The sequence below is a fragment of the Artibeus jamaicensis genome, unplaced genomic scaffold (assembly GCF_021234435.1).
Source record: "Artibeus jamaicensis isolate MK-2021 breed Jamaican fruit bat unplaced genomic scaffold, CSHL_Jam_final contig_525, whole genome shotgun sequence".
NCBI lineage: Eukaryota > Metazoa > Chordata > Mammalia > Chiroptera > Phyllostomidae > Artibeus > Artibeus jamaicensis.
Window position 1 is genome coordinate 12,621,605 of NW_026521874.1, and position 26,918 is coordinate 12,648,522.

Consider the following 26,918-nt stretch of genomic DNA (forward strand, 5'->3'; position numbering starts at 1 on the left):
TTTATACACAGCCTGCTAAGTGCTAGATGCCTAGGGTATCAAAATAAAGGTCCTCATGGCTGACATTTACTAAGCGCTTTCTATGTGTCAGGCACCGTGCTAAATGCTTTTAATTGCATCAGCTCATTTAAACCTCACCACAGCCGTCTGAGGCCGGTGCTGTTACCATAAAATGGTAACAATGAACCCACGCAGGTAGATTAAGGGGTGGAGCTATTATTCAGATTCAGGCTGGCTGGTGCCAGAGTCTCTGCCACTTTCCAGTCACCCCTGTGCCTCTGCACCGGGCCAGGCCCCGGGGATGGGAGATGAGGGAGCACATGGAGCCACGCCCCTCACGTGATTTCTCCTTGGCCGTCCCCTTCCCAGGAACCTTGGGGTCAGTGTAGCGTTTGGGCTTAATTGAGAGAAAGTAGAGAGAGAGCCGTCCTCCCCTGCAGCTCTGTGGTCACAGTTCCGGTCACTCGGTGCCCCTGAGCAGGTCAGGTCTCTGTCTGAGCATCAGTGCCCAACCTAATGGATGCAAGTCCCTGTGTCCCGAGACCTAAGAGGCCGTGAATGTACTATAGAACATTTTAAAACACAGCCATCAGGAAATTAAAATCAGATTAAATTACATGCAGTGTTTCACTACTTGCAAACTTTATTTTGTACTTTTTGGAAGAGCTCTTTGAGATTTATTTGGATATAGTTTCTTAAAATAATAACATTACTCTTGTAAACGTACACAAGGGACAATATAATTGAAATACATTAGTTAAGACAGTCCTAAAACTGCCGTGGCTGGTGTGGCTCAGTGGATTGAGCGCCGACCTGTGAACTGAAAAGTCGCTGGTTTGATTCCCAGTCAGGCCACGTGCCCGGGTTGAGGGCGGAGTCCCCCTGTTGGGGGTTTGCGAGAGGCAACTGTTTCTCTCTCACACAAGGATCTCTCTCTCCCTCTCTTTCTCCCTCCCTCCTCCTCTCTCTAAAAATAAATACGTAAAACCTTTTTTTAAAAAAAGACAGTCCTAGCACTGCCTTCAGGATCCCATTTTCTGTATCACTCTCTGACTTACGGTGCCATTGTCCTTATTTTTCCACCATGTATCACTTTCTGTTCCACCAAGAGAAAGGGCTAACAATAGCCCTATAGCCGTGGGCCGAATTCAGCCCAGCCCCCGTTTTTATGAAGCTGTATTGGAACCCAGCATCACCCACTAGTTCACACCCCGTGGGTAGCTGCTTTCACGCTGCAGTGGCAGCCTGGGGTGGGCAGCATCGGAGCCTGTATTGCCCACAGAGCCAGAGCTATTCCCCATCTGGCCCTTTAAAAAAAGCTTGCTGACCTCTGACCCAGAGCACGGGAGGTGCTGTATTTCTTGCAGGCATTGCACTTGGTTGTTGATTTTCCAGAAGGTCTCGTTCTGGGGGCGTGCCTGCAAGTCCTGGCCTTTCCACACACCCAGTAACTTTTCCATTCAGGGCTGGGTTGCGGTATAATCTTTTCAAGGACATTTTATTTTTTTTATTATTTTTTAAATTATTTATTTTTATTGATTATGCCATTGCAGTTGTTCTATTCCCCCCTTCATTCCCCTCCACCCTACCCCCCCATCCCCACCATTACCCCCCTTTAGTTTATGACCATGTGTCTCAAGTTCTTTAGATTCTATATTTCCCATACTATTCTTGCCCCCCCATCTATTTTCTATCTACCATCTACGCTACTTATTTTCTGTACCTTCTCCCCCCTTCTCCTCCTCCTACTCCCCTGTTGCTAACCCTCCTTGAGATCTTCATTTCTATGTTTCCACTCCTGCTCTAGCTGTCCTTTTAGTTTGCTTTTGTTTTAGGTGTGGTTGTTAATAACTGAGTTTGCTGTCCTTTCACTGTTCATGTTTTTTTAACTTCTTTTTCTTAGATAAGTCCCTTTAGCATTTCATATAATAAGGGCTTGGTGATGATGAACTCCTTGAATTTGATCTTATCTGAGAAGCACCTTATCTGTCCTTCCATTCTAAATGAAAGTTTTGCTGGATAGAGCAATCTTGGTTGTAGGTCTTTGGATTTCATGACTTGGAATACCTCTTTCCAGCCCCTTCTTGCCTGTAAGGTCTCTTTTGAGAAATCTGCTGACAGTCTGATGGGGACTCCTTTGTAGGTGACTGTCCCCTTATCTCTTGCTGCTTCTAGGATTCTCTCCTTTATTTGAATCTTGGCTAATGTAATTATGATGTGACTTGGTATGTTGCTTCTTGGGTCCAACTTCTTTGGGACTCTCTGAGCTTCCTGGATTTCCTGGAAGTCTATTTCCTTTGCCAGATTGGGGAAATTCTCCTTTATTATTTGTTCAAATAAGTTTTCCACTGGTGGCTGTTCATTTCCCCCTTCTGGTACCCCTATAATTCGGATGTTGGAACGTTTAAAGATGTCCTGGAGGTTCCTAAGACTCTCCTCATTTTTTTGAATTCTTGCTTCTTGACTCTTTTCTGTTTGGCCATTATTTGCTTTCTTCTGGTCCACTCCATTGATTTGAGACCCAGTTTCCTTTTCATCGCTATTGATTTCCTGTGTAATTCCATTCATTTCAATTAGTTTCGCCTTCATACGTTTGTCTAATTTGTGGCTATAATCAACCAGTTCTGTGAGGATCCTGATCACCAGTGTTTTAAACTGTGCATCTGAGAGTTTTGCTATTTCTTCATCGCTTAGATTTATAGGCTCTGGGGCTTTGAGTTCTTCTTGAGCCATTTTTGTTCTGTTCACGCCTGTTAAGTATGAGGAGCGGAGCCTTGGACTCCCAGGTCGCTGGGTTGTGACGCTGTATGTGGGGGCGTGGTCAGAGCGGGGAAATGGCGGCCCTCTCTGCTGTTTCTCGTACCACTGGGTGAGGAGCAGAGCCTCAGGTGTTCACTAGGGCGGGGCCACTCAGGTTGCTGGGTTGCTACGCTGCATGTGGAGGTGGGGTCAGAGCGAGGAAATGGCGGCGCCCTCCGCCTCCGCTTGCCACTGGGGCCTGCTGGGTCCCGTCCAATCGCCCACTCCCTTGCTTGTCTATCCACACACGGATGCGAGACCACAGTCAACCCGCAGCCCCGCTCCCCCTCTGTCTCCCCCGTGGTCGCTCGCCTGGTCGCTTGCTGGGTTGCCCACCAGGTCCAACCCTGCGCCTGGATTCCGTGCACCTGAGTCCGTCTGACCGAGTTTTCCTGTGCAACCCCGCTCCTCCAGCTGCTGGTTTCACCCCTCTTACCGGTCAGGCTGAAGAATTTGTTGTTATCAGACTTCCGAAAAGTTCAATTTTCCGTGTTCTGGCTGTGTTTTCTGTTGCTAATATTTAGTTGACTCTAAACTTGGTTGTGTGAGGAGGTACGGCGCCTCCGCCTATGCCTCCATCTTGGCGGAAGTCTCAAGGACATTTTAAATAGCACCCGCACTGCATACGTGTAGTGACCCCCGTGGGCGAAACTTAACGGAAGTGACAGTGTGACCCGGTGTGCGTGAGGTCAGACACTGGCAACGTCACGGTGGTGAGACGCTGCTGATTGTAAGAGGCGTCCTCCTTTCGGGGGCGTTGCGATGTGAACTGACGGGGGGTGCGAGAGACTGCGCCGTGCCCCCTGCCGGGGCTGCAGGCCGGGGCGGTGGCACCGAGACAGAGTGTGCCGGACCAGGCTGCTCAGTGCCTGCGTCTCCAAATGTCGCAGAGGTGAATTTGGTGGAGGGCTGTCGCCTCTGTGGGTGAGGCTTGGAGACACCCCCTCCACCTGCCTCCCCGCCTGGGAGACGGCAGAGCAGGTGAGAAACTGCAGGCGGACTGGGAAGGCGGAGGGCCGGGCTGCTGGGGGAGTGGGGGGGGGCATTCGGGGAGGGGCTTCTGGGTCATGTCCGGAGAGTGGGATGTAGCCCCTGGCTACTGTATTTTTTCTCCTGGAGGACTGGCTAAAATGATGGTAGATGAAGGTCTCCTGCTTCAGAAAGGGGGATGTTGAGAGGGACAGAGCTCCTTCCTGGTTCTGAGGAGCCCCCCCGGCCCCACCCTTGCAACAGGGCCCCAGGCCTCAGAGGGGAAGCATGGGTGTCAGAGCATAGGGGGCGGGCAGCTTGCACAGCTGGACCTCGGAGCCTTTCCTGGGTGGTTGGCTGCGAATGGCTTTGCTGAGCATGGCCGCTTAGAAGGAGGCTTGGGGTCTTCCAGATGACCGTGGCTTGGAGGGAGTGACCCGACCTCTGGGTCCTGTGGACTCTGACCCTACGGCCAGGCCTGAGTCCTTCTCTCTCCACAGAGAGACGACATGGAGGCCGTCCCAGGATACCTGTCGCTGCACCAGACCGCCGACGTCATGACCTTGAAGTGGACCCCCAACCAGCTGATGAACGGGTCTGTGGGAGACCTGGACTATGAGAAGAGGTAGGGCGCCATGTCCCTTCCCCCCTTCCATCCCCCGGCACAGGGACATTTGTGCCCTGTCCCTTGGGCCCTGACCCTACCCGCTGCTCCATCTGGTTGTTGCAGCCACTTGGCCCAGCCTCTCTGTGGCAGTGGCCTCACGGGTCACTGAAGGACTGGGGACAATCCAGAGACGGACGGGAAGAATCTTTGGGTGTGGGAGTCAGGCAGGTTCTGGCCAAAAGACAGCCCAGAAATCTCTTAACAAAGATTTCACAAGCCCAGAATTGGCAAATATCCCGCCGTCTGCTGCCAACTTTCCCATCACTCTATGCAAAAGGCAGGCAGGGAGTGTCGGTTGGTAGGCATCTGGCCCGGGGCTGTCTCTCCTGATACCCTGGATTTACGAGACCCAGCCAAGGCTTTGGTCCACAGAAACTTGGGGCCGGGAATTCCCTGCTGCAGCACCCCGTGTCCCGGCACAATTAGGGACAGTTTCGGGAAGAACGAAGGGAAGCCACTGGGCAGAGGTGTGGAGGCCCGATCAGCTCAGCCCCAGGAGTCTTGGTAGCTGGAAGGGAGAAGCCGTGGTGTCCGCTGCTCTGCGTCCGCATCTGGTCTTATTTTCCCTTTACGTCATCTTGCTTTCTCAAAAACGTTTGACTGTCAGAGTTTCCAACATAAAAGCAGGTAGGACTGGAGCACCCGTCACCCAGCCGTAACAGCCACCCGCCCTCCCTTCCCCTCTGCGTGTCGTCCTGCAGCGGCAGGCAGATGTCACAGGATTTCATCTGTAGATCTGCATCTCAACAGAATGAGGACTCTTTTCAAGGAGCGTGACCAGAGCTCTGTTCATGTGTTTCGTTGACCCCGGGAGGGAGGAGTAGGAGGAAGGAGGGCTGGGCAGGAAGAGCCTTGGACACATTGCAGGTCTGAGAATATTTGGCCCGAGTCCCCTGTCGCTCAGGAATAGGTCAACACCGGCATCTCTGTGCGCTCAGTCCTAGCTGGGAGGAAGCATGGCCTTGGCACGAAGCTGGTGGTGCACCCAGAGGTGGGGCTTCTGAAGCCGTTGGTCAGCTCTGCTCCCCACAGAGGGGTCGCGTGAAGGAGACCTGAGCAGTGCCTTCCTGTGGCTGCCACCAAGCCCAAGTGTCTGTGGCCCCACCTCCCATTGTGTTCACAGGGGAAAAACAATCTGTGTCAAGATAGCGGTAGGCTTTGAGCTGAAAATGGCAAACCTTGAGTAAATCACAGGGACCATTAGCCAAATATTTTGTTAAGGCGTCAGTGCCATGTTGAGCCCTTCCAAAGACGTGATTCCATTGAACCCTCACAGCAACACTGTTCAGCGGGTATTCTCATCATCCCCACTTTCAGAGGAGGAAACTAAAGCTCGGTGAAGCCATCAAGTCACACTGCTGGGACCCGTGAAGTCAAGGCTGTTGAGTGGCTGTCCTAACTCCTGCCCATGGACATAGGGTGGCCTGAAGTTAGGGTCAGAGTTAGTCAAGGCTCAGATACCAGTGACAGAAAACCAAGCTCAAGCTGACTTAAGCATTTGTGCATGTGAACTGAAAAATCTCGGGGTGGCGGCTTCAGGCAGGGCTGGATCCAGAGACTCGAATGAGGAAGACTCGGACACTTTCCATCTCTTGCCTCTGTTTCCCTGATTTGTTGACACCACTCTCAGGCAGGCTTTTTTTGTCCCCCTCACATCTCCAGGCTTCTAGCATCCTGACTACCACTCTCCCAGTAGAAAGGAGCCTCTCTTAGCAGTAATTCTAACAGAAATCCAATGATTGAGTCTTATTGGTTCTGCTTGCATCACAGGGCCACCCACCCCTGAACCAATCACTGTAGCCAGAGCAGTGGAATATGCTGATTGGTCAGGCTTCTTGTCAGGTGGCTGTTCCTGGAGTTCAGGGGTGGAAGGTGTGTGAGGCAGGCCTCAGCCACGTGGACTGGGGCAAGGGAGGAGGGAGTCCTTAGAAAGTTGGGACTGCAGAAAGGGACATAGGGTCCGGGAAGACTGTGATACACATGTTGGGGACAAGCGGGTCCTGGTGGAAAGGCTAGAGGAGCCCCTGGGTGTGCCCTGGGCCCTTCCCACGGTGAGGCGGGCAGACGTCCTGCAGGTCCAAACCCCCCCTTTCAGCGTCTACTGGGACTATGCCGTGACCATCCGCCTGGAGGAGATCGTCTATCTGCACTGCCACCAGCAAGGTAGGGACTGCCGCGGGGGCGCGGGGCTGGGGCGTTCCATCTGGACCCCTGCCTGCCTCACCCCTCGTCGCCTGTGCAGCCCCCGACAAGGGGCTTCTCACTGAGCCTCGGTTTCCTCTCAGTGGGGTCACTGAGAGGACCAAGCGATGTGTTTAGGGGCTCAGTGTCAAACTGGGGTGTTCATTGCTATTACTCTGCTTCTGAGTACCAGGCGTGGTTCTGAAAATGTACATGCTTGTTATTTAATCAACACCACAGTCCAGGGATAGGGGCCCTGTCATTCCCAGTCCTCAGGGAAGGAAGCAGCGTGGCACACAGACACACAGCCTGTGAGTTCCAGAGCCTGGACTTGAACCCAGGTTTTTGTCACTCCAAAGTCAGTGCTCGGCAGACTGGGATTAATAACGAGAGTCCCCCTTTAAAGCTGAAAGAAGGTACATTCATAACAAGCAGACAGTCCTGCTCTGGAAAACAAGGGGTCTGTGACCCACCAAGGCATAGAACATTTCAGCATATTTAATGAGACGGATCTGAGTTCAAATCCAGGCCCTGCCACTTACTAGCTGTGTCACTCTTGGCAAGATACATAACCTCTCTGAGCCTTGGGTTTATCATTTGTAAAATAGGCAATACCATGTCTTACATTTTGAGTACTGCACAATAACATGGCTCCTTTAATGTAATGTGCTTATGTCGAGTAAGTGTTCTGTACAGGCGAGCGGCAGTTAACCGCTGCCCGGAGGAGGGGTAGATCTGAAAGCCTCCGTACAAGAATAGGTCTGGTAGATCTGTAGGGGGTGTTTGGGGGCATTGGCGGGTGGCCGAAGGGAGGCCAACCACACTCCTCTTGCCCGTGTCCTACAGCCCCCAGTCAGCAGCGATGGGAGGTGGGATGAAAGGGCCCCCGGGGAGGCAAAACCGCCCCTGGCCTTGGTCCAGGCCTTCGCCAGAGGCTCAGAGCAGGTCCACGTGGCCAGCTCAGCATGTCTGGGGGTGGAGTGTCAGCCGGGAGGGCCCGTCACCATGCCTCATAGTGACTTCCTGCTGGGTCTTCTGTGCCGGGTCACGGTGGCAGTGGACAGCGGTGGGACGGTGGTGCTGGTCAGCCAGGATGGGATCCAGAGGCCGCCCTTCCACTTCCCCAAGGGAGGGCACCTCCTGCAGTTCCTCTCGTGCCTGGAGAACGGGCTGCTCCCTCACGGGCAGCTGGATCCACCGCTCTGGTCTCAGCGGGGAAAGGTGAGTGATCGTGGGGGCAAAGGGAAGCTGGGGGGTTGGGCAGCCGTGGGCCACGGTCGTTCTTGCCCATTGGCCCTCACGTGGCTTTATGGGCTCACTCACACCCCATCGAGACCCTCGGGCCATGCTGCTGAGGGATGGGCGTGTTCTAGGGACTGTGCACGGGGACGTGTTCTTTCAGGGCAAAGTATTTCCTAAACTGCGCAAGCGAAGCCCTCAGGGCTCCGCCGAGTCCACGTCCTCAGACAAGGAAGACGACGAGGCCACGGATTACGTGTTCAGGATCGTCTACCCCAGCCTGCAGTCGGAGTTCGGTGAGCCGCCCCGCCCCTGGGCCCAGGGAGCCACCTGCCGGCCGGTCCCGGAACTGAGGCCTTTGCAAATACCGGCCAGAGGTCTGGATACTGGGACCTGCAGGGGGCCTGGAATCAGGAAGTTTATGTCTTGGCAGCTTCAGTTTTCCCCCAGATGAGAACAGATAACCACTCTGCTTAGCTGATAAGGATGCTGATGCTGCTGGCTGGGAGGTACATGGGGCAGTGGCAGTGAGGTGGGCTCTGGAATCCTGATTGAGCTTGAGCGAGTCACTTGAACTCAGTGCCTCGGTTTCATCATCTGTAAAGTGGGGGTGTTGATAGTACCTACTTCATAGGGCCTTGGGAGGATTAAATGAGATAAGGCGCTTGGCACAGAGAACTCCCAAGCGTTAGCTGCTGTTAAGTTATTGTACTTTAACATGTTGTAAGGGTTCAATGAGGTACTGAGGTAATCAGTGTACAACCCATAGAATAAGGCCTTGCACACAGTAGGCACTCAGTAAATGACAGAGCAGCAGAGCGAAGCAAAGCGCTCGGCACTAGCACAGGAGATGATGATTATTAATACATCCATCAGTTTGCTGGTGACCGTCCTGAAACTGATGCCTAGTGAGTGGAGACTGTTGCTATTAAGATTATCATCACTGCGGGCTGTCGTTAGGAGTAAGTACATTAATACTGGAAAAGTTCTTGGAAGGAGGCGGGCACTTATGAGGCACCATATGGATATCTGTTAAACAAGTCAGTATTACGTTATAGGTTCTTTCCATTAACCTCATTTTCTTTAACTCTCTGTGGCCCCAGTGGTCCCATTTGATGGGTGATGGCTCTGAGCTTCCCTTTGCTTCAGTGGCCTCTGGTGGGCAGTGAGGGGCTCTTTTGAAAGCAGGCGTCCTTCCCAGTAAGGTTGTACGCAGTTTGCCCAGCCGCTTAGTACTCCCTCCCTCATCCACCACTGAGGTGGATCGGGGTGCGGGGCAGTGCAGTCTTATGTGGCTGAGTGTGTTTTCATTTGTGGCCCATTGGGAGCAGAGCCTCATGTTGCTGCATCATTAAGAGCCATAGAGTGTCCCAAAGTGTTCATCACCATGTCCATTCCTGCCCAGGATCGGGGTGTGGAGCCACCTCAGGCTGTCCATGGCTTGCATCCCCACCAGAGAGCTGATGCATTTGTGAGGACAGGATGGCCCTGGGGCCACCATCCCAGAAAACTCGCTGCTGGGGGCTCATCCTCCAACAAATTATGTGTAGGCTCTTGCTGGAAGCCGGGCTGGGTGCAGGGTGCCCCTTATTTGGGGACAATCAGCATTGGCCTCTATGGCCCCGCATGTGCCAGTGGAGAGATGCCAGCCGTGCCCACCCCCACTCTTCTGTGCACGCCACCCCACTGCCGGCTCCAGACTTGGTCTCTTTGCCCGAGGGGTTTCTCTGGCCACCTTGGTTCCTCTGCCCGTGGATGGGGTGCAGAGCAGTGACGGGGAGCCAGTGCCCAGCTCCCTCCCTGTTGTCAGTGGAAAAAACTCTGAAATGCGCTCTGCCCGGCTCCCAGAGGCCCCCCAGGGGATGGAGCCCCAGTTGCCCAGGGGATAGGATCTCCGGGTCTCATGCCCTGGGTTGAAGTCTCGGCTTCACCACTTACCAGCTGGGTGGTCTTGGGCATGCAGCTTAGATACCGCAGGCCTCAGTTTTCTGACCTGTGAAAGGGGTCGTACTTGGGCTCAGTAAGCTGTAGCCATTATTAGTGGAGAGAGGGGGGACTTCAGTCAAAAAGACCAGCCATGCCAGTTACTGCCTGGGAACCAGGCTGAGTAAGTTGTTCATCACTCCGAACCTCAGTTTTCTTTCCTACAAAATGGGAGAAGTGCATCCCTCGCTGGGTCGTTCGGGTGGTAAGGCAGGTTCCTCTGTCCAGCATTGCGGGGCAGGGCAGGGGAAAGGTTCACGCCCCCAGGAACTGTTTCTTCTAGTCGTTCCAGCTTTCTGCCCAGCTCAGACCTTCCAACTCACCGATGCCTTTTGTTTTGTGTCTCAAGTTGTTGCCGACCCCGTGGGCAGCACGTCCCCCGTCTCCGTGGGCCCTGCCTGGATGGCAGTTTCCGTGGGCCGGTCCGTGCTGGTGGTGGCCAGGGACAGTCATTGGGCGCAAACCGGACGGGACACCACCCTCCCCACGCCGGGCTTGAAGCAGCAGCCCCCCAGTAATGTCTGGATCCCCCATTCCTGGGGCTGGGTGCCGGCCACCTCTGCCATGTTGTCATTTGAGCGCTGGTCCCAGTGGAGATGGAGGCGAGAGACAACTCGCTGCCCTTGCGCGGTCCCGCCTGTGCCCTGCAGGAGGCAGCGTGGAGTGTCGTGGGTTCGGTAGGGAAGGGATCCCCTGGCGATGCCTACGGGGTCGTGGGGGGCGGGGGGAAGCGCTGGGGGCAGAGTGTGCTCGCCACCCCTGGGCACAGCTGGTCACTGTTTCTCTGAGATGGACGAAGACCTGGGGCCATTTTTCTGGAACATACAGGGCTTGCTGGTCTTTCTCTGCGAGCTCATTGGAGAGTCTGCTGGGGGGCAGTAGTGTAACGAGCCACTTGCAGTTGCTCCCTAAACCTTATTCTCGGGGCCGCTTTCTATGATGTCATCAGGTGGGGACAGGCTCCATCAACCACCGAGCTCTGATGACAAGTAGGGCCGAGTCCATTTATGCCCCCGCCCCTTGGAGCCCAGGGGAGAGGCCAGGCACTCCCCACCGTCCTAGAGGACAAGTGGCACGTGGGGCAAGGACGCATCCTCCTGATTGGCCAGCGCAGGGCTCGGCGCACGGTGGCCCCCAGGCCACATCAGCCTCAGCTGTGCAGCCGTGAGCTGGGAGTGGTTTTCACATTTCTTAATAACTGAAGAAAATCAAAAGCACAGTATATTTTCTGACAGGTGAAAATGGCATGAAACTCACATCCCAGTACCCATAAATAAAGTTTTATTGGAACACACCCACACTCATTTGTTTACATTTCGTTCATGGCTACATTTACCCTGCGACAGCAGAGTTGAGTGGTCACCATAGCAACCAGGTGGCTCACAAGCCCCAAAATATTTTCCTCTTGGCTTTACGCACACAGAAAACGTTTCCTGAGCCTTGTGCTAGAGAAGATAATTTTTTTGCACCTGTCTCAGTCTGCTGAGAGGCCAGCAGGTTAGCTGTAGAAACTGTCACGTACACGTCACCGGTGCGTTTGTTCTGCAGCATCGCAGACGCTGGGGTTTGCCCGGAGCTGGGAGAGAAAGCTGGGAGGGAAACGGCTCTGTGTCCTGGGGGCAGCTCATCAGGAAGCAGCGGGAGTTAGGAGAGCAGCCATGCCTTGTTGGTTCTCAAATGCAGCCGCTCTATCAAAACGGTTTCTGAAACACAGGCTCGTGGGCTGTAGCACCAGAGGGTTTTAATTCAGGGGTCAGGGGTGGGATACAGGCTTATGACGTGATAACAAGCCGCCTTCATGACGGTGGCGGGTCGCCAGCCTGTCTGAGACCAGTTGGTGGAGCCGCTGTTCGGTTCAGGACCATGGACAGTGCCAGCACCCGCCTCCCTGAAGGACGCCGCTGGTTCCTACCTTCGTGGGCCCTGTCTCTTCAGATAGGTCAGGGTCCCTCTGTCCCACCAGCAGAGACTCTCCCACTCAACGAGTCTACCTGTGGGGGCCGGAGACTATCCGCCTTCCCCTGAAACCCCCAGAGGGGCCCCTTTCTTCAGGTCCGCCCCCTGTGAGGGTAGCTGAGTGACAACATGGCGTGAGGCTTGGACTGCTCTGGGCACGGGACCTGATTCCTTGGCTCTGGTCTCTCTCTGTGTTTTCTTCCTGTCTCTTCGCTGTCATCAGCTCTGTCCGTCTGCCGGGGGCCCCAAATCTTGGTGGTGGCTTTCATTGGATCAGGCGGGCTCAAGGACTTGGGTCAGACAATGATTGGGGTCGCTTTTTCCCACTGTGACGTTCAGGGGCTTTGTATGCCTGTGCTGGCTTAGGAGTGAGCTGTGTGTTTTGGGGTGAGGCTTCTGTAACCCACATGGGCTCACCCAGGGCCATTCCTCTGCCTCTTCTGCCCACCCCAGTGCCCCAGGACCTGATGGATGTCTCCGTGAGCAACCTGCCACCCCTGTGGCAGCCCAGCTCCCACAAGTCCTCTTGCTCATCCTGTTCTCAGAGTGGCTCGGCTGATGGGAGCTCCACCAATGGCTGCAACCACGAGAGGTAGGAGGGGCTTGAGCTGTGGGAGGAGGAAGTGGGAGGATTTACCAAAGATCTGGAGGTTCCCATTACTTGCCTGGCACTGACTTCAGAAGCTCTGGGGTCATCCAGGGCTAGGTTAAGTCCTACCCTCGTCAAGTCCTGGCTGTTGGAACTTCCTTGCAGGCGTCAGTCAGGATGAACAAGTTGTGGTACCACAACAAACAGTCCTACAATCTCAGGGGCTGTTACAGCAAAGGTTGATTTGTCATGCAGGCCGTGTGTCTTATGGGTTGGGTGGGGACTCTTCTTTCTGCACCTTAAAGGTCCCTGCTGATGGAGCCACCACCCCCTTGAATATTGCCCATCACAGTGATGAGGGAAAGGCAGCTTGGAGGGACTTGGAGGGGCCCCTGTCATTGCCACTCGCACCTGTTCACGAGGGACCAGGAAGTGCATTTCTCTCATGCTCCTCGAAGGCAGAAACCAGAAATAATGCTTAATGACGGCCACGCACACCTTGGTTTGCTCCTCCACCAAATGGGGACACAGATGCTTACTTTCTTGGGGCCGTTGTAAGGAAAGTTCAGATGAAGTTTCGAAGTGGCCAACACGTGGTACCCGGCACATGGTCATGCTCACCGAGTGATACACTGTTGTATGAAGTTAAATCCCCAGGTCAGCTCTTTCCTTGCACATAGAGCTTTGGGCTCTTTGGAACTACCCAGCCTACTGATGAGAATGGTCTTGCTTCCCCCTCGACCCAGCCTGCTGGGTCTCTGTCCCAATGGGTGGTCAGTCTTCAGCCGTAGGAACATCAAGGGTGGGGCCGCATTTAAACTGTTGAAGCCCTTCAAAGCCCTGGCTTTCAGCATGTGGTCCGCGGAAACATCATCACCTGGGCAGATTGTCAGGCCCTCACCCCAGGCCTGCTGACGCAGAATCTGCATTTAACAAGATCCTGAGATTGCATGTATACTTGCAAGTCCGAGAAGTGCCATTATAACTGGAGAGTTTCACATTGTAATGTGCATCAGACTTGCCTGGTGGAGGCAGCAAACCCTGCTGGTTCCTGGACAACTTCCTAGAGGCCCTGCTTGAGTAGGAGAAATTCCGAGTGATTATGAGCTGGCGGTCTGTGGACCACTGAAAAATGCTGTGCTAACCTAGTACCTCCTCTTGTTGTATCTGCTTACATACCTCTAGTGACAGGGAGCTCACCACCTTGCAGATAGCCAGGTACACTGTGGGACAGCTGTCAGTGAGATGCTGTTCTCATGTAATCTGAGCAAGCCTGAGCCTCATCAGCCTGAGGGCACCAAGAGGGTTTCTTTAAAGTTTAATGCCTCCATGTATAACTGGAGGCGTTAAGTTCAGCTGTGCTTCCTCCTGTCTCCTGGATTTTGTTGGGTGTCCCCTGAATGCCTTCAGGATAAATATGCAGATATTGCTCTACTGTGTTCTTTGCAAGGATGCACAACACTCCCTTCAGCAGGCCTTTTTTTTTTTTTTTTCTTCAACAATGCTCGGGCCTTATTCCTCTCTCCTCGTTCTGCCAAAATGCCCCCCCCCCCTCAATTCCCATGCAAGAGAAATTTCTGAGGCATCACTGACTTTGCAGACAGTCAGACTCTGATTCCCCATCTGGCTCTGTTTCGGTCAGTTGGGTCACTTAGAAGTCAGAACTCTTTCTGAAAAGTTTCAGGAACCAAATTCAAACTTGTTCAAGTAAAAAGGAAAATCTGCAACAGAGTTGAGAAATCCACAGGTGTAGTGGCTTCAGGTATGGCTGGGTCCAGATTCTCAAAACAGGAACCTCTCTGTTTTTTTAACTCTTGCCTCTGCTCCTATGATAGTTTCATTCTCAGACCCACCCTTCTGTGCAATAGCAAAAATGGATCCCAGCTGCCACTGCCCCATATCTCATTGGCTTAGGAACTCAATCAGGGAAATGAGTGTCTGTTTCCCAGTTCCAACAAAAGTCCCAGGGCTGATTCTCATTGGCCTAGGTTGGATCACGTGACCACCTCTTACCCAATCACTGTGACTCCAACCTGAGTCAAGTACTGGGTAGAATCAGGCCACCCAAGTCACTGGGACAGAGTTGGGCAGTGACTCCCAAGCTGATTGCAGGGTAGTGAGGCTGTGTGGGTAGAAACAATACCCCGAAGTCCCCTTGACTGGTCCATTGTAATCTGCTCCTAGAGATAACGAGTTGTGCTCCTCCTCTCCAGGAAAGCTGGGTTGTGTGGGGGTTCGATCTAAGTGTCTCCCTTTTCCTCCACCTGCAGGGCTCCCCTGAAGCTTCTCTGTGACAACATGAAGTACCAGATCCTTTCCAGAGCCTTCTATGGATGTGCGTATTGACCTCGTTTGCCATTATGGTCTCCAGGGAGCATTCATTGAGTGCCTACTGTGTGCCAGCATTATCAGGGGAAGGAGCCTGGCTCTGGAGTTTGGGCCGCTGCTCCTTTATTTCCTAGACGCCTGGTTTTGGTGAAGTTACATTAACTTCTCTGAGCCTCAACTTCCTCATGTACAGATTGGGGATAAACATTATCCTTTGGCCTAAGAGAGGGCAGGGAACAATGGGGTTCCTTGGTGGCAGGCGTGTGGCTTAATCACCGTTGCATTCCCAGCACCCACCTTAGAGTGTTTTCAAGGCTGAATGAGATGCGTGTATAAAGTCCCGAGCACCCAGCCTTGCCAGTCACGGGTGCTCAGTTGCCCATCACGGGTGCCAGCTCCCTTCCCCCATGGGCAGGAGCAGAAGGGAAAGGTGGCCCGGTCCCTTCCAAAAAACTTAAAAACTAAATGCATAATATAAGTACTCTGACTGTTTCATTGTAACAGATGAGGAAACTAAGGCACAGAGAGGCTAAGTGGCTTGCCCAAGGTTACACAGCTAATAAGCCACAGAGCTGGGGCCGAAACGCAGGCCTGTCTGTCTGCACATGCTCTGTTTTTCTGCTTTTTCTACTCTGTCCTGTCAGTTCTTAGCAGGTGCGGGACTGTAGGAAAGTGTTGACACATCCTGCGTGGCCCGTGAAAGGGCCACGCAGTTTCTACCTTCTACTGCCTGGGGAGGCGGAGAGAGCACGGGTTCCCCAAGATCGAGGTTTTTGCCTGTTCTGTTACCGCCCATCCCCAGGGCGTAACGCAGGGCCAGGCGCGGAGCCGACAGTGGATGAGCATTTATGGAGCCCAAAGGGAAGAGCTTCCGGGAGGCAGGGGAGGGGCGGGGAGGGGTCTCGAATGGCGCCATCACACGGTGGGGCTCATCCCTGATGCTGGTTGAGAGCCCAGGCTCTGGAGCCAGGCAGTTTGGGTTCAAATCCCAACTCCCCGTTTCCTAGCAGTGTGACCTGAGCAAGTGACAAAACCAGTCCGTGCCTCAGTTTCTTCATTTGTAATCCAGGGATGATAAGGACACCTGCTATGGAGAGAATGAAATGAGTTAGGTTATGTAAGCTCTGGGGACAGCTCCCTGTGACGTAGTATTCGCTGTGCAGGTGTTACCTATTACATCATTATCATCGTCGCCATCATTGTCATCATCCTCATCATCGTCATTATCCCCATTGTTGGCAGGGGCAAGTCCTCAGGCTCTGGGAGGCCCAGGGTCCTCTCTCAGGATGCGTCGGTGGGCGAAAGCCAAAAGAAAGGGACTCAGTCTAAACGAACACAAGCTAGTACTTCCTGAGTGGCCCTTATGTGGCGGGCGCTGTGCCCGAGTGGATCGGGTGAAGGTTGGCAGGCAGGGTCGTCTTTGAAGGCAAACTGGCACCCTCAGCATCTCGGTCATGATTGCCGGGACCCTCCTGACCCAGCCCTGCCTCCCCATCCTCCTCTTTCCACGTGGACCGGAGGCACCCATGGGCACAGTGAGCACGCAGGGTCGCAGCCCCCTCTCACCTCAAGCCTGTGCATTAAATGCCTTGGATTCCGGCAGAGGAGGTGGCGTCACCCAGAGCGAGGTTGAGAGAGGCAACAGGACCTCCCCAGGGTCACAGAGCTGTTCAGCAGTCAAGCCAACAAGTGACTGTACCCCTCTGAGCTTAACCTTTCTTACCTGGAAAGGGGGTGGTGAGAACTGGCTGAGTCATGAGGGTTCAGTACGGTTGTGGACAGCACTTGGGGGTGCCAGGTAGCAAGGTCAGAAGGGCTGGGTGGTGGACGATGACCCCGGCCCTCTCTGCCCCCACAGGGCTTGCATACTGCAGACACCTGTCCACCGTGAGGACCCACCTGTCAGCCCTGGTCAATCACAGGATCGTGTCTGCGGACCTGCCGTGCGATGCTGGACGCGGGCTGACTGCTGGCATCTGGGAGCAGTACCTGCGGGACAGCTCAGTAAGGCTCGGCCCTGGTGGCCGTGGTGGGGCAGAGACCGCAGGGGGCGGGGGCGGGAGAGACAGACCCACCTGCCTGTGGGGGGTCAAGGATGCTGTGCCGTCCTTGAGTTCTTCGTCCCCAAATTAAAGGTCCCTCCTCTTCTTGAGAGTTCCAACCCCCATGGCCTGCTGCCGCCCACTGGGGTGAGGGTCAAGGAGGATGGAAAATACTCATCCTCATCTAGAAGGAGTAAAAACCGGTCAGTCACTAAGCTTTTATTCAGCATCAGCTGCATGCTCAGTCCCGCACAAGGTGCTGTGAGGCCCCCGTGAGAAGGAATTTATAATCCAGTTGAGTCTCCTTGGAATGGTGAGAGTAGCCAAGTGAGAGGGAGACAGCTGGGCCCAGAAAACCGCTCCACCATTGGAAACCCTTCCTCCTGCTGCTGTGTTAGCACCGGAGATTCTACAGTTTGTGTATTTCACATGGAGATAGATTTCCGAGGTTTTCTTTCTAGACTAACACGTGTCCCTGAAGGAAAATGCGTATGTTTGAAAAAAAGTGTCATAGTCATATACTTTGGGAAATAAGATTAAATAGCTTTCCTGAATGATTTTTTTGAACCTCGACTATGCTAACGTGCTCGCGACACTCAGGAAATTGGGGGCTCCTGGGAGGGCACATGCAACACCCCCTCAGATGCATTTGGCCACGGAAGCCTTTGTTAGATGCCTCCCACGGCTGGTGGGAGGTGGAATCCACTTTGAAAGATGCTGGTGTAACTGCTGCTGAGGGCAGGCGTTGGCAAAGACTTTGGGAAGGCACAGCTGCTTCCTCCGTGCTGGTAAACCCCATGGCTCCGGCAGCCGGCGCCTTTCCCCTCAGCCCGGGAGGCCAAGCTGGCGCACACCCGGCGCCAGCCCCCCAGGCCGGCTTCCCCGCGGTGGGGAACGGGCTGTGCTGTGTGTTGGTCTGGGACTGCTGGCGGACCTGGTGAGGAAAACAACCTCGTTCCCAAATCTGGACAAATACAAGGGTGGTTTTACATTTTTGCCCAAAACAATTGCTTTTCTAAATTGCAGGAGGAATGCCTATTGACTGGAATGATTCAGAGAATGAAGAAAGCAAATCGTGCATAAGGAATAGACACTTTTATGTTTTATTTTTATCTTTACTTTTTGGCTGTAAAGACAGATTTTATTCAGTACCACTGCAAAGGGGGAACCAGATGTCAGTATGGAACTTAGCTCAATTCCACGTACAGTACATTCAGCCGTTGACTTGCGGCCAATGAGCAGAGTGAGGGGCCAGTGGACAGGACGGCACTAACAGGAGACATCGAGGGTGGGGACTCCTGCCAAGGACAGGCCTGCCTTGCGTGAAGGGTGGGGGTGACGGTCCTGATCAGATATCCAGGATCTCTGACGACAGGGTTTTTGCTACCCCTGGGCCAGGCAGGCGGGGACAGGATGAGGCCTGGTCAGCGAGAGGGCTCAGAGGAACCGGTCTGGGGTTCGGCTGTGCAGGAGAGTCTTTCACAGGACAATTAAAACCGTGTCTCTGCTCTGCCCCTCTGGGTCGGACCCCCTGCCTCGCTAAATAGGACTGGTTGGTGTAGGCCCTACCAGATGTTGTCTATGCTCATATACCTCCAGACACAAATATATCTATATAGACGTATCTGTAGTCTTATTTTTTTAATGAGGCGACATACTTGCATGTTAAGTAACCAAATTCTGTGTTAAGAATGTACTTTCAAATCTCTAGGTGAAATACTGAATGTTAGTGCTCTGGCACCTCCTGGGTGGGTGGGCCGTGATTCATTCTAATTCTTCCCTAATGATAGACATCGGCCCCTCCCTTTTTACGAAACCATGTCAAACAGTGCTGTCATTGACGTCTTTATAAGCATAATCCTTTCTGTACTAGTGCTTTTATTGTGTGAGAAGATTCCTAGAAATAAAACTGATTGATGTGCATTTAATATTTAAATAGGTGTGCCAGCCTGCTTCCTGCAAAGGTCCCGATGTTCCCCACCCCTCCGCCCACCAGAGCACGTTTCCCGAGGAGTCAGAAAGATTTACACACGTCTGGGCTCCACTCCAGCTTTGCTGAGGGAGCATCTCTGGGAGTGGAGCCCGAGAGTTTATGTCACTTTGAAAGTTCCCCAAATGCTTCTAATGATCTCCCCCGTTTAGGAGGCACTGGTCTGAGGACAAATCGGTTGACTTAGTGAATCAGTCAAAAATGAGTATTTCTCATCTGCTGTTTTTGCAGTCCTTTTACAACCGGCCTGGCCATGATTTCCCTGTTCCTGGTTTCGTTGTTGCATTAAGGTAGATGGAACTGCAGTGACAAACAGTCTCTGCCCTTTCAGCTGATTGACACCACAGGGGTATATTTCTTGCTCACTGAACATTCCCACTGAGTGGGCACCTCTCCGCCCTCCAGAGCTGGCTGTCAGTCTCATGGCCCTTCCATCCTCCAGGGACTGGGGGATCACCTGCCTCCAGGGAGCAGAGGAGAAATGGAGTGTGAGGAGAACACACCTGCTTCTTTAAAGCCCTGGCTTGGAAACTGCTCACATCACTTCCTCTCGCATCCCAATGGCCAGAGCCCAGTCACATGGCCGTACCTAACTGCAAGGGGGGCTGGGAAATGGAGTCCAACTATGGATTCCAGGAGAAAAGGATGTGGGTTTTTGATGAAGAGTTCACAGCCTCCGCCACAAATTAGTCCTCTCATTTTTAAACAGCTTTGACAAGGCCATTTACATAATACGAACCCACATTTCCAGCAGGGACAAAAAGAGTGGCTGTTTTTGCCCTTGTGGTTGGATACATCGAAGACTAGCACTAAGCTGTGAAATACGCTTTTAAGCAGCGAGAGTGAACAGGACCCCAGAGCCCTTCAGGGCAGCCTTGCAGTGGTCATTGGTGCCTCACACACACAGACGGGACCTGCTGCTGGTCCTTCGGCCTCACTAACTGCATCCGCAAAGCCTTTGCCCGAAAATGAATATTAAAAAATTAGAGAAAAATCTCCACAACAGAGCAAACAGTTGTTAAAGTCACCCTCCCGTGCTCCCCTGGTAGTAAGTGTACGCAGAACCAGCTGCCAATGTTCATTGTGTACTCATTTGCTTTAAGACAATTTACTTAGAGCTTTCGTCAAGATTAAAAACTCCAAGATGATATTCCCAAATGAGCCTGGTATACAAAATTGACCAAAATTTAAGTAGAAATGTAAATTTCTACTTAACAGAAAAAAATTGGCTCTTTTTTTTTAACAAAATGAGTTCACGCTAGACGTGATCTACATCTCGCTTTGTTCCACTTAACACATCAAGCACCGTTTCGCATGGACGCTTGCAGATGCACCCCTGCCCTTTTGACTCCGAGCTGTCTCCCTGCTGGGGGTGTGCAGTTTTCCTGTCGGGGATCCCAGGGTTCATCCTGTCGTAATGTGGCATAGTGGACGTTGGGTACATTTGGCTGTGCTCCTTCATGGCAGGATGTCTAAGAACCGGGTCTGAGAAGCAGAACTGCCGGGGTGCACGGTCTGCCCCACTGTTGACCGCCCCCTCTGCTCTCCCCACTCCCACCGCAGAGCTGCGAGGAGCAGGAGCTGCTGCGTCTTGTCTACTACGGGGGAGTCCAGCCCGAGATCCGCAAGGCCGTGTGGCCCTTCCTGCTGGGCCACTACCAGTTCGGGATGACAGAGACAGAAAGGAAGGAGGTTAGTCACCCCCATGGGCAACCTAAGGAGCCAGGTACCGTGGGGCTGGGGAGCTCTGGTCCCTCATTGTACTGAGGTCAGGCAGAGAGATGGAGGAGCCAGGGAGCGCAAGGGTGGCGCTGTCCAATAGAAATACAGTGCAAGACACAGATGCCATATTTTTAAATAAACTTTTTATTTTGAGGTAATTGTAGGTCCACACACAGTTATAAGAAATAATGCAGAGGGATGTCATGTATTCTGTATTCAATTTCCCCCAATAGTGACATCTTGCAGAACTACACGGAACAGCATCACCACCAGGGTGTTGACAACGGCACTCTACCACCCATCTTATTCAAGCTTCCCGCTTACTCGTACTTGTTCGTCTCTGTGTGTGTGTTTGTAGTTCCATACAGTTCTGTCACACAGGGAGGTTTGTGGGTCACCACCACACTGAGCTCTTCAGCTGCTATGAGGGTCCTTGTGCCTCCCACCCAGCCCTGTCCCCAACCCCCAGAAACCACTAACCTGTTCTCCATTTTTGTAACTTTGTCCTTTCAAGAATGGTGAGTAAATGGGATCACACAACAAAGGACCTTTTGGGGTTGACTTTTCCATTGAACGTAATTTCCTGGCGAACCATCCAGGTCGTTGTGTGGGTCGACAGTGGGTTCCCCCTCATGCTGGGCAGTGTTCCATGGCACGGGCGCCCCACGGCGTGTTCACCTCCCCGCCTGCTGGTGGGTCGGGGGCTGTTGCCAGTTTTTCGGCCGTCACAACTAAATGTGCAGTGAGCATCCGTGTGTGGGTTTTCACGTGGGCATCAGTGGTCGCTTCTCGGGGATGTGCGCTCAGGAGTGCAGTTGTCAGGTCCGGTGGTTAGTTTTATAAGAAACTGATAAACGCCTCGTTTTGCACGTCTCATTTTATAAGGCACTGGTGTGCTTTTGCGGTGACTGTACCGTTGTGTATTTCCAGCAGCGATGTGTGAGTTATCCACAGCTGCATCCTCGCCGGGGTGTGGTGGTGTCACTGTTTTTTATGTCAGCCATTCAGACAGGTGTGCAAATGGTGTTTCAGTTTCCCAGTGGCTAGTGACATGGAACATCTTTGCATGTGGTTGCTTCCCATCTGTGTGTCTTTGATGAAGTGTCAACTAATGGCATCTGTCCATTTTCAAGTTGAATTGTTTGCTTTTTTACCCTTGGATTTGAGAGTTCTTTATATACTCTAGATATGAATTCATTGTTGGATTTGTGATTTGCAAATGTTTCCTCCCAGTTTGAATTTTTTGTCTTTTCATCTTAACAGGGTCTTTTGCATAACAGATTTTAAGATTTTTGATGAGGTTCAATTTATTGATTTTTTTCCTTGATAGATTGTGGTTTTGGTGTCCAAGTCTTAAGAACTGTTTGTCCTATATCCGGAAGATCTTCTGTTTCTTTTTAAAAATGTTTATAGTTTAGCTTTTTCCGTTTAAGTCTGTGACCCACTTTGACGTCATCTCTGTGCACTGTGTGTGGTTCAGGTCGAGGCTCACTCCTGCCTGTGCAGGTGCAGCTGCTCCAGCACCGTGTGTGGAAAGGGCTCTTCTTCCTCCATTGAACTGCTCTGTCACCTTAGTCCCCAATCAGTGGGCATGTGAGTGGGGGGGTCTCTGCTCTGTCCCATTGATAGGTACTGCACTGTATTAGTGAGCTTCAGCCAACACCACACTGTAGTTCTAAATGTTTTAGTAATTGCATTTTTTAAAAGTGAAAAGAAACTGATGCAATGAATAACTTTACCTTTATTTTGAAATAAAAGTTCACCAGGCATAGCAATAATAATACTATAGAGGTGTCCTGACTGGTCTGGCTTATGGGTTGGGCATCTTCCTGCAAACCGAGGCGTCTCCAGTTCGATTCCCAGTCAGGGCACACACCTGTGTTGTGGGCCAGGTCCCCGGTTGTGGGCACTCGAGAGGCATCTGATTGATGTTTCTCTCGCACATTGTTTCTCTCCCTCTCTTTTTTCTCCCTTCCCTTTTCTCTAAGGGTAAATAAATAAGTACTTTTGTTTAAGACTAATAATAACAATAATATAGAAGTCCTCTGTACCTATCAGCTGGCTTTCCCCAGTGAAAACTGAACTGCAGTGTGTTATCAGACCAGAACATTAACGTCAACAGAATATCACTCACTAAAATACACACTCTGTTAGTACTCTCCCCGGGTTTTGCATCTGCTCACGTGCATGTTTGGTACCCGTGTGTGCCTTTTCATCAAAGTGACATGAGTTTTAACAATATACCTAATTTAACCCTGTGTTACCCTGTCAGCACGTAGAAATAGAAACGTTATTAATGAGATAGGAAGGGAGGGAGGAAGGGTTGAAAGAAAGGAGGAGCCTTGCTCACTGTTCTGTATCCCCAGGGCCTAGCCAGTGCCTGGGGCATAGTAGGTGCTCAGTTAATGTTGCTTGGACGTTGTGCCATGCAGGTAGGACGGCTGTTTGCAGAGCTCCGGATCCCAGGTCAGGGCCACCTGGTCTTCCTGGTCAGGTCGGCTGTCCCCAGGGATCCTCACACTTTGGGTGACCTTGTGTCTGCCCCGGCAGGTGGATGAGCAGATTCACGCCTGCTACACACAGACCATGGCCGAATGGTTGGGCTGTGAGGCGATCGTGCGGCAGAGGGAGCGGGAGTCCCATGCAGCCGCCCTGGCCAAATGCTCATCAGGGGCCAGCCTGGATGGTCACCTGCACCGGATGATGCACCGGGACTCCACCATCAGCAATGAGGTGATGGACGGGTCAGCTCAGGGAGTGGGGGTGGGGTGGGGGGTGGGTGTGAAGGTATGAAAGCCAGGATCCGCTCCATCAGGCTGCGGTCGAAATGGTGAGGGCTGCTGTCCGGGACCTTGGGAAAGAGTCTCACCCCTAGTTTTCGGTGGAAGGTGACTACAGAGTCTGACAGACCTGAGTTTGAACTCCAGCCTCACCATTTTCTATCTCTGGGGACTCAGGCAAGCACCTGAACCTCTGGGCCTCGGTTTCCTCATCTGGTAAATGGCAATAATTATTTATAGGGAGGGTATATGCAGCTCAAAGAAGACAGTGTATATGACGCACCTACCACAGTGCTAGACTTTCATTTATTCAACAAATGCTTATTGAGTGCCTATCATGTGCCAGATACTCTCAGGAATGTTCTGGAATATTGGAATACTTCAGCAACCAGCTCAGATATACCTGTTGTCACAGAATCTCCAATTTAGCAGCCCAAAGCAGGAACTGAAAAGAAAGTTAATTCCCTTCACTAGTGATATACCAGCCACAAATTGCCACACTAATAGTATGTAACAGGCAACCCCCAAAGGTCAGTGACTTCCAACAATACACATTTACTTTCACTCCTGAGTCTGTGGGTCAGCAGGGCAGTTCTGAACTCTGAAGGTCAACTACAAGTTAGCCTTGACATGCTTAGTTGACCTTCATGTGCCCTGGTTGACTTAGCTCTATTCCAAATCTCATCCTCCAGCCAGCTAACCCGGGTGTGTTATCGTACTGAACACAGATCATAAAGACAGACACATGACCACACGGGCACCTTTGAAGCCTCTGCCCTGTGGACTTTGCTAGCATCCCATTGGCTAGAGCAGGTCACATGGCCAAGCCTAGCATCAGAGTAGCTAGGAACTAGAAGTCGTTAGGACAAAAAGCACCTATACAAAGAGGGAGTAAAAAATTGGGTCATTCCTACGACAACTGGCTGGGAGTCAAACTAAATGTTAGCCAGCAGTCTGGAGTTCAGAGCAATTACAGATGGGGTTTTCTCAGTGCAGGGATGGGAGGTAGAGGCCAGGAGGCTACTGTGGCCTCCTTGGAGTGTCCAGGGATCGGGCAGGGAAACTCCCCACCCCTCGTTATTTCATAGATAGGACCCTGAGGCCTGGAGAGGGGCCTTGCTCAAGTCAGGAATAGAGATAAAACTAGACTTCCTGACTCCCAGCCCGGTAGCCCATCCTGGGCTCAGTGTGGGGAACCTGAGCCAGGACAACGCAGCCTCACCCACGCTCCCTCCCGCCTCTGCCCTCTCAGTCCTCCCAGAGCTGCAGTTCCGGCCGCCAGAACGTCCGCCTGCAGAGCGACTCCAGCAGCAGCACACAGGTGACCTTCCGAGGCCCCGCCCCTTCCTGCCCACCCTGCCCTCCAGCCTGGGGTAGTGGACTTGGATATCCATCGTCTGTGGGTCACTTTTGGTTTATTTGTTTATATACTAGCATTAAAGACTGAGTTTTTAATTACACAAGTAACGTACGAACCTATTCTCCCCATGAAAATAATTAAAATACTGCAGCCAAAGTGCAATTTGGCTTTGACTGTCCTTCACCCCTGCTTGTCCTCCCTGAAATAACACTGTCGTTGGCTTGCTTGTCTCCTCCTTTTCTCTAACTTACTTTACTGTGAGAATACGGTACATAATACATACAGTGTAAACACGTGTTGATCAACTGCTTACGTCATCGGGAAGGGTTCAGGCCAACAGCAGACTCCTGGTGACGTTTCTGGGGAGCTGAAAGTTACCAGTGGATGTTCGTGTGAGTGGTCGACACTCCCGAACCCTGACAGTGTTCGGGGTCATCTGTGCATCGAACCGCTTTTGAAAATTTATCGCTAACAGTCAACCACATGGATATGGTCTCTGTTCAGCCTGACCTTTCCGTTGTTAACTAATATTTTACTTAAATTATGTGCGCATGAGTTTACATGACAAAAGGTGTTCTCCTTCCATTTAAATTCCTTAGTAATCCCTTCACAGCATCAACCGCAGTGCTTCCTTGTTTCTGGATTGTTCTATACATTTTTATGCATATGGGTCACTCTTTTATTCTTCACAAATGGGAGCCTGTGTTACCCGTTGTTCAGCCTCGCTCCTTTTTACTGACTGTGTAGTATTCCACCACGTGTCTGTTCTGTGTCTGTAATCCCCTGGCGATGGGTATTGAAGTTACTGTTGGAAGCAGCAACAGGGTCCAACTGTCTTTGCACGTCTTGTCTTCAGGTGTTTGAGTCTGTGGACGAAGTGGAGCAGGTGGAGGCAGAAGGCAGGCTGGAGGAGAAACAGCCCAAGATCCCCAATGGGAACCTGGTGAATGGCACCTGTTCCCCAGACTCCGGCCACCCTTCCTCCCACAATTTCTCCTCTGGCCTCTCGGAGCACTCGGAGCCCAGCCTGAGTACAGAAGACAGCGTCATGGACCCCCAGCGGAACGCCTCCCTGGTGCTTCGGCCTGGGGACAGCAGCGTGGACGAAGGGCAGAGCAGCGAGGCCACCACGTCCCGGGACGAGGCTCCCCGTGAGGAGCTGGCCGTGCAGGACAGCCTGGAGAGTGACCTCCTGGCCAATGAGAGCATGGACGAGTTCATGTCCATCCCAGGCAGCATGGACGTGGCTCTGCCTGAGAAGGAGGGCGCGCTGACGGGGGGCTGGGGGGGCGGCGAGCCGGAGAAGCACAGCCGGGCGGACAGCGAGGACAACCTCTCAGAGGAGCCTGAGATGGAGAGTCTCTTCCCGGCCTTGGCCTCCCTGGCCGTGAGCACTTCTGCCAACAGCGAGGCGTCCCCTGTGTCCTCCAGCGGCGTCACCTACTCTGTAAGTGCCTAGAGTCCTCTTCCACTCCGTCTCCCCACTGCGGTGGGGAGGGAGTGTACCCCCAAACCTCAGTTATCCAGACGACCTCTGGTTCATTGCATTTCCCCCACCACGGAGGGCTGTCCATTTGGGGGAGAAGGGAGTGTGACGCTCAGAGGACACGGGCTTTGCAGTCAGACAGTCCCGGGTTCAGAGTGACCAGCTTAGACAGCCGCTTCATCTTTCTGAGCCTCGGTCTCCCTGTCTGTCTCCCTGAGTTGTTTCCAAAGTTGCTGCGTCCTGTCCTCCGGGCCTAGCGCCCAGGGAGCGCTCAGCCAGCAGCAGGCCTGGTGGTGAGCGAGCTGACTTACACTCAGGTCCCAGCCGGAGGAGGCCGGCTTCGGGGGAGGTTTGTGACACTGCGTGTCCATTTTCCTTCAAAGAACTTGCTATTTCTGTCAAAGATGTGCATGCCGGTAGTTGTGGGGAGAGGCAAACACTCAGGGGAGGCTGGGTGCGAACACACCGGAAGTTGTCTGTCCTGACGCCCCCGGAGAGGGCTCCCCGGAGACGAGAGGAGCTCCTTGTTCTGCCCACATTATCTGGTGTCTACCCTGGTGTCTGTAAATAACGTGCCTGATGCTGTTTCTTGGTTTTTTAAGTTTTTCTTTAATTTTAGACATGATCTGTTAACTTCCAACTATGGAAGAAGAGGGTTCGGTCCTCTCCCTTCCCCACCTTTGGGTCCTCGCCACACAAGTGGGACCTCTCCTCCCTCCTGTGCAGCACAGTCAAATACTGTATGCTGTATTACAGCATGTGTTAGTTAACAACTGGTCAGTAGTTTACGTTATTATAGTAATATAACATATGCACCATTGTCACCT

General features: G+C 52.6%; 1 protein-coding gene across 3 annotated transcripts in view; it reads left to right on the forward strand.

Moving 5' to 3' along the window:
- Window positions 1–26,918, forward strand: part of SGSM1 (small G protein signaling modulator 1) — a 65,478-nt gene that overhangs the window by 26,305 nt on the left and 12,255 nt on the right. The window contains exons 9-20 of one of the 3 annotated variants that reach the window (XM_037156242.2): window positions 4,269–4,393; window positions 6,531–6,598; window positions 7,674–7,837; window positions 8,019–8,151; window positions 10,188–10,352; window positions 12,248–12,386; window positions 14,654–14,718; window positions 16,570–16,715; window positions 20,307–20,435; window positions 23,016–23,198; window positions 24,498–24,566; window positions 25,462–26,052. In XM_037156242.2, the coding sequence (XP_037012137.2) occupies window positions 4,269–4,393; window positions 6,531–6,598; window positions 7,674–7,837; window positions 8,019–8,151; window positions 10,188–10,352; window positions 12,248–12,386; window positions 14,654–14,718; window positions 16,570–16,715; window positions 20,307–20,435; window positions 23,016–23,198; window positions 24,498–24,566; window positions 25,462–26,052 (1,977 nt within the window). The remainder of the gene's footprint in view (window positions 1–4,268; window positions 4,394–6,530; window positions 6,599–7,673; window positions 7,838–8,018; window positions 8,152–10,187; window positions 10,353–12,247; window positions 12,387–14,653; window positions 14,719–16,569; window positions 16,716–20,306; window positions 20,436–23,015; window positions 23,199–24,497; window positions 24,567–25,461; window positions 26,053–26,918) is intronic. The other 2 variants (XM_053669910.1, XM_053669912.1) reach the window with 2 other exon arrangements.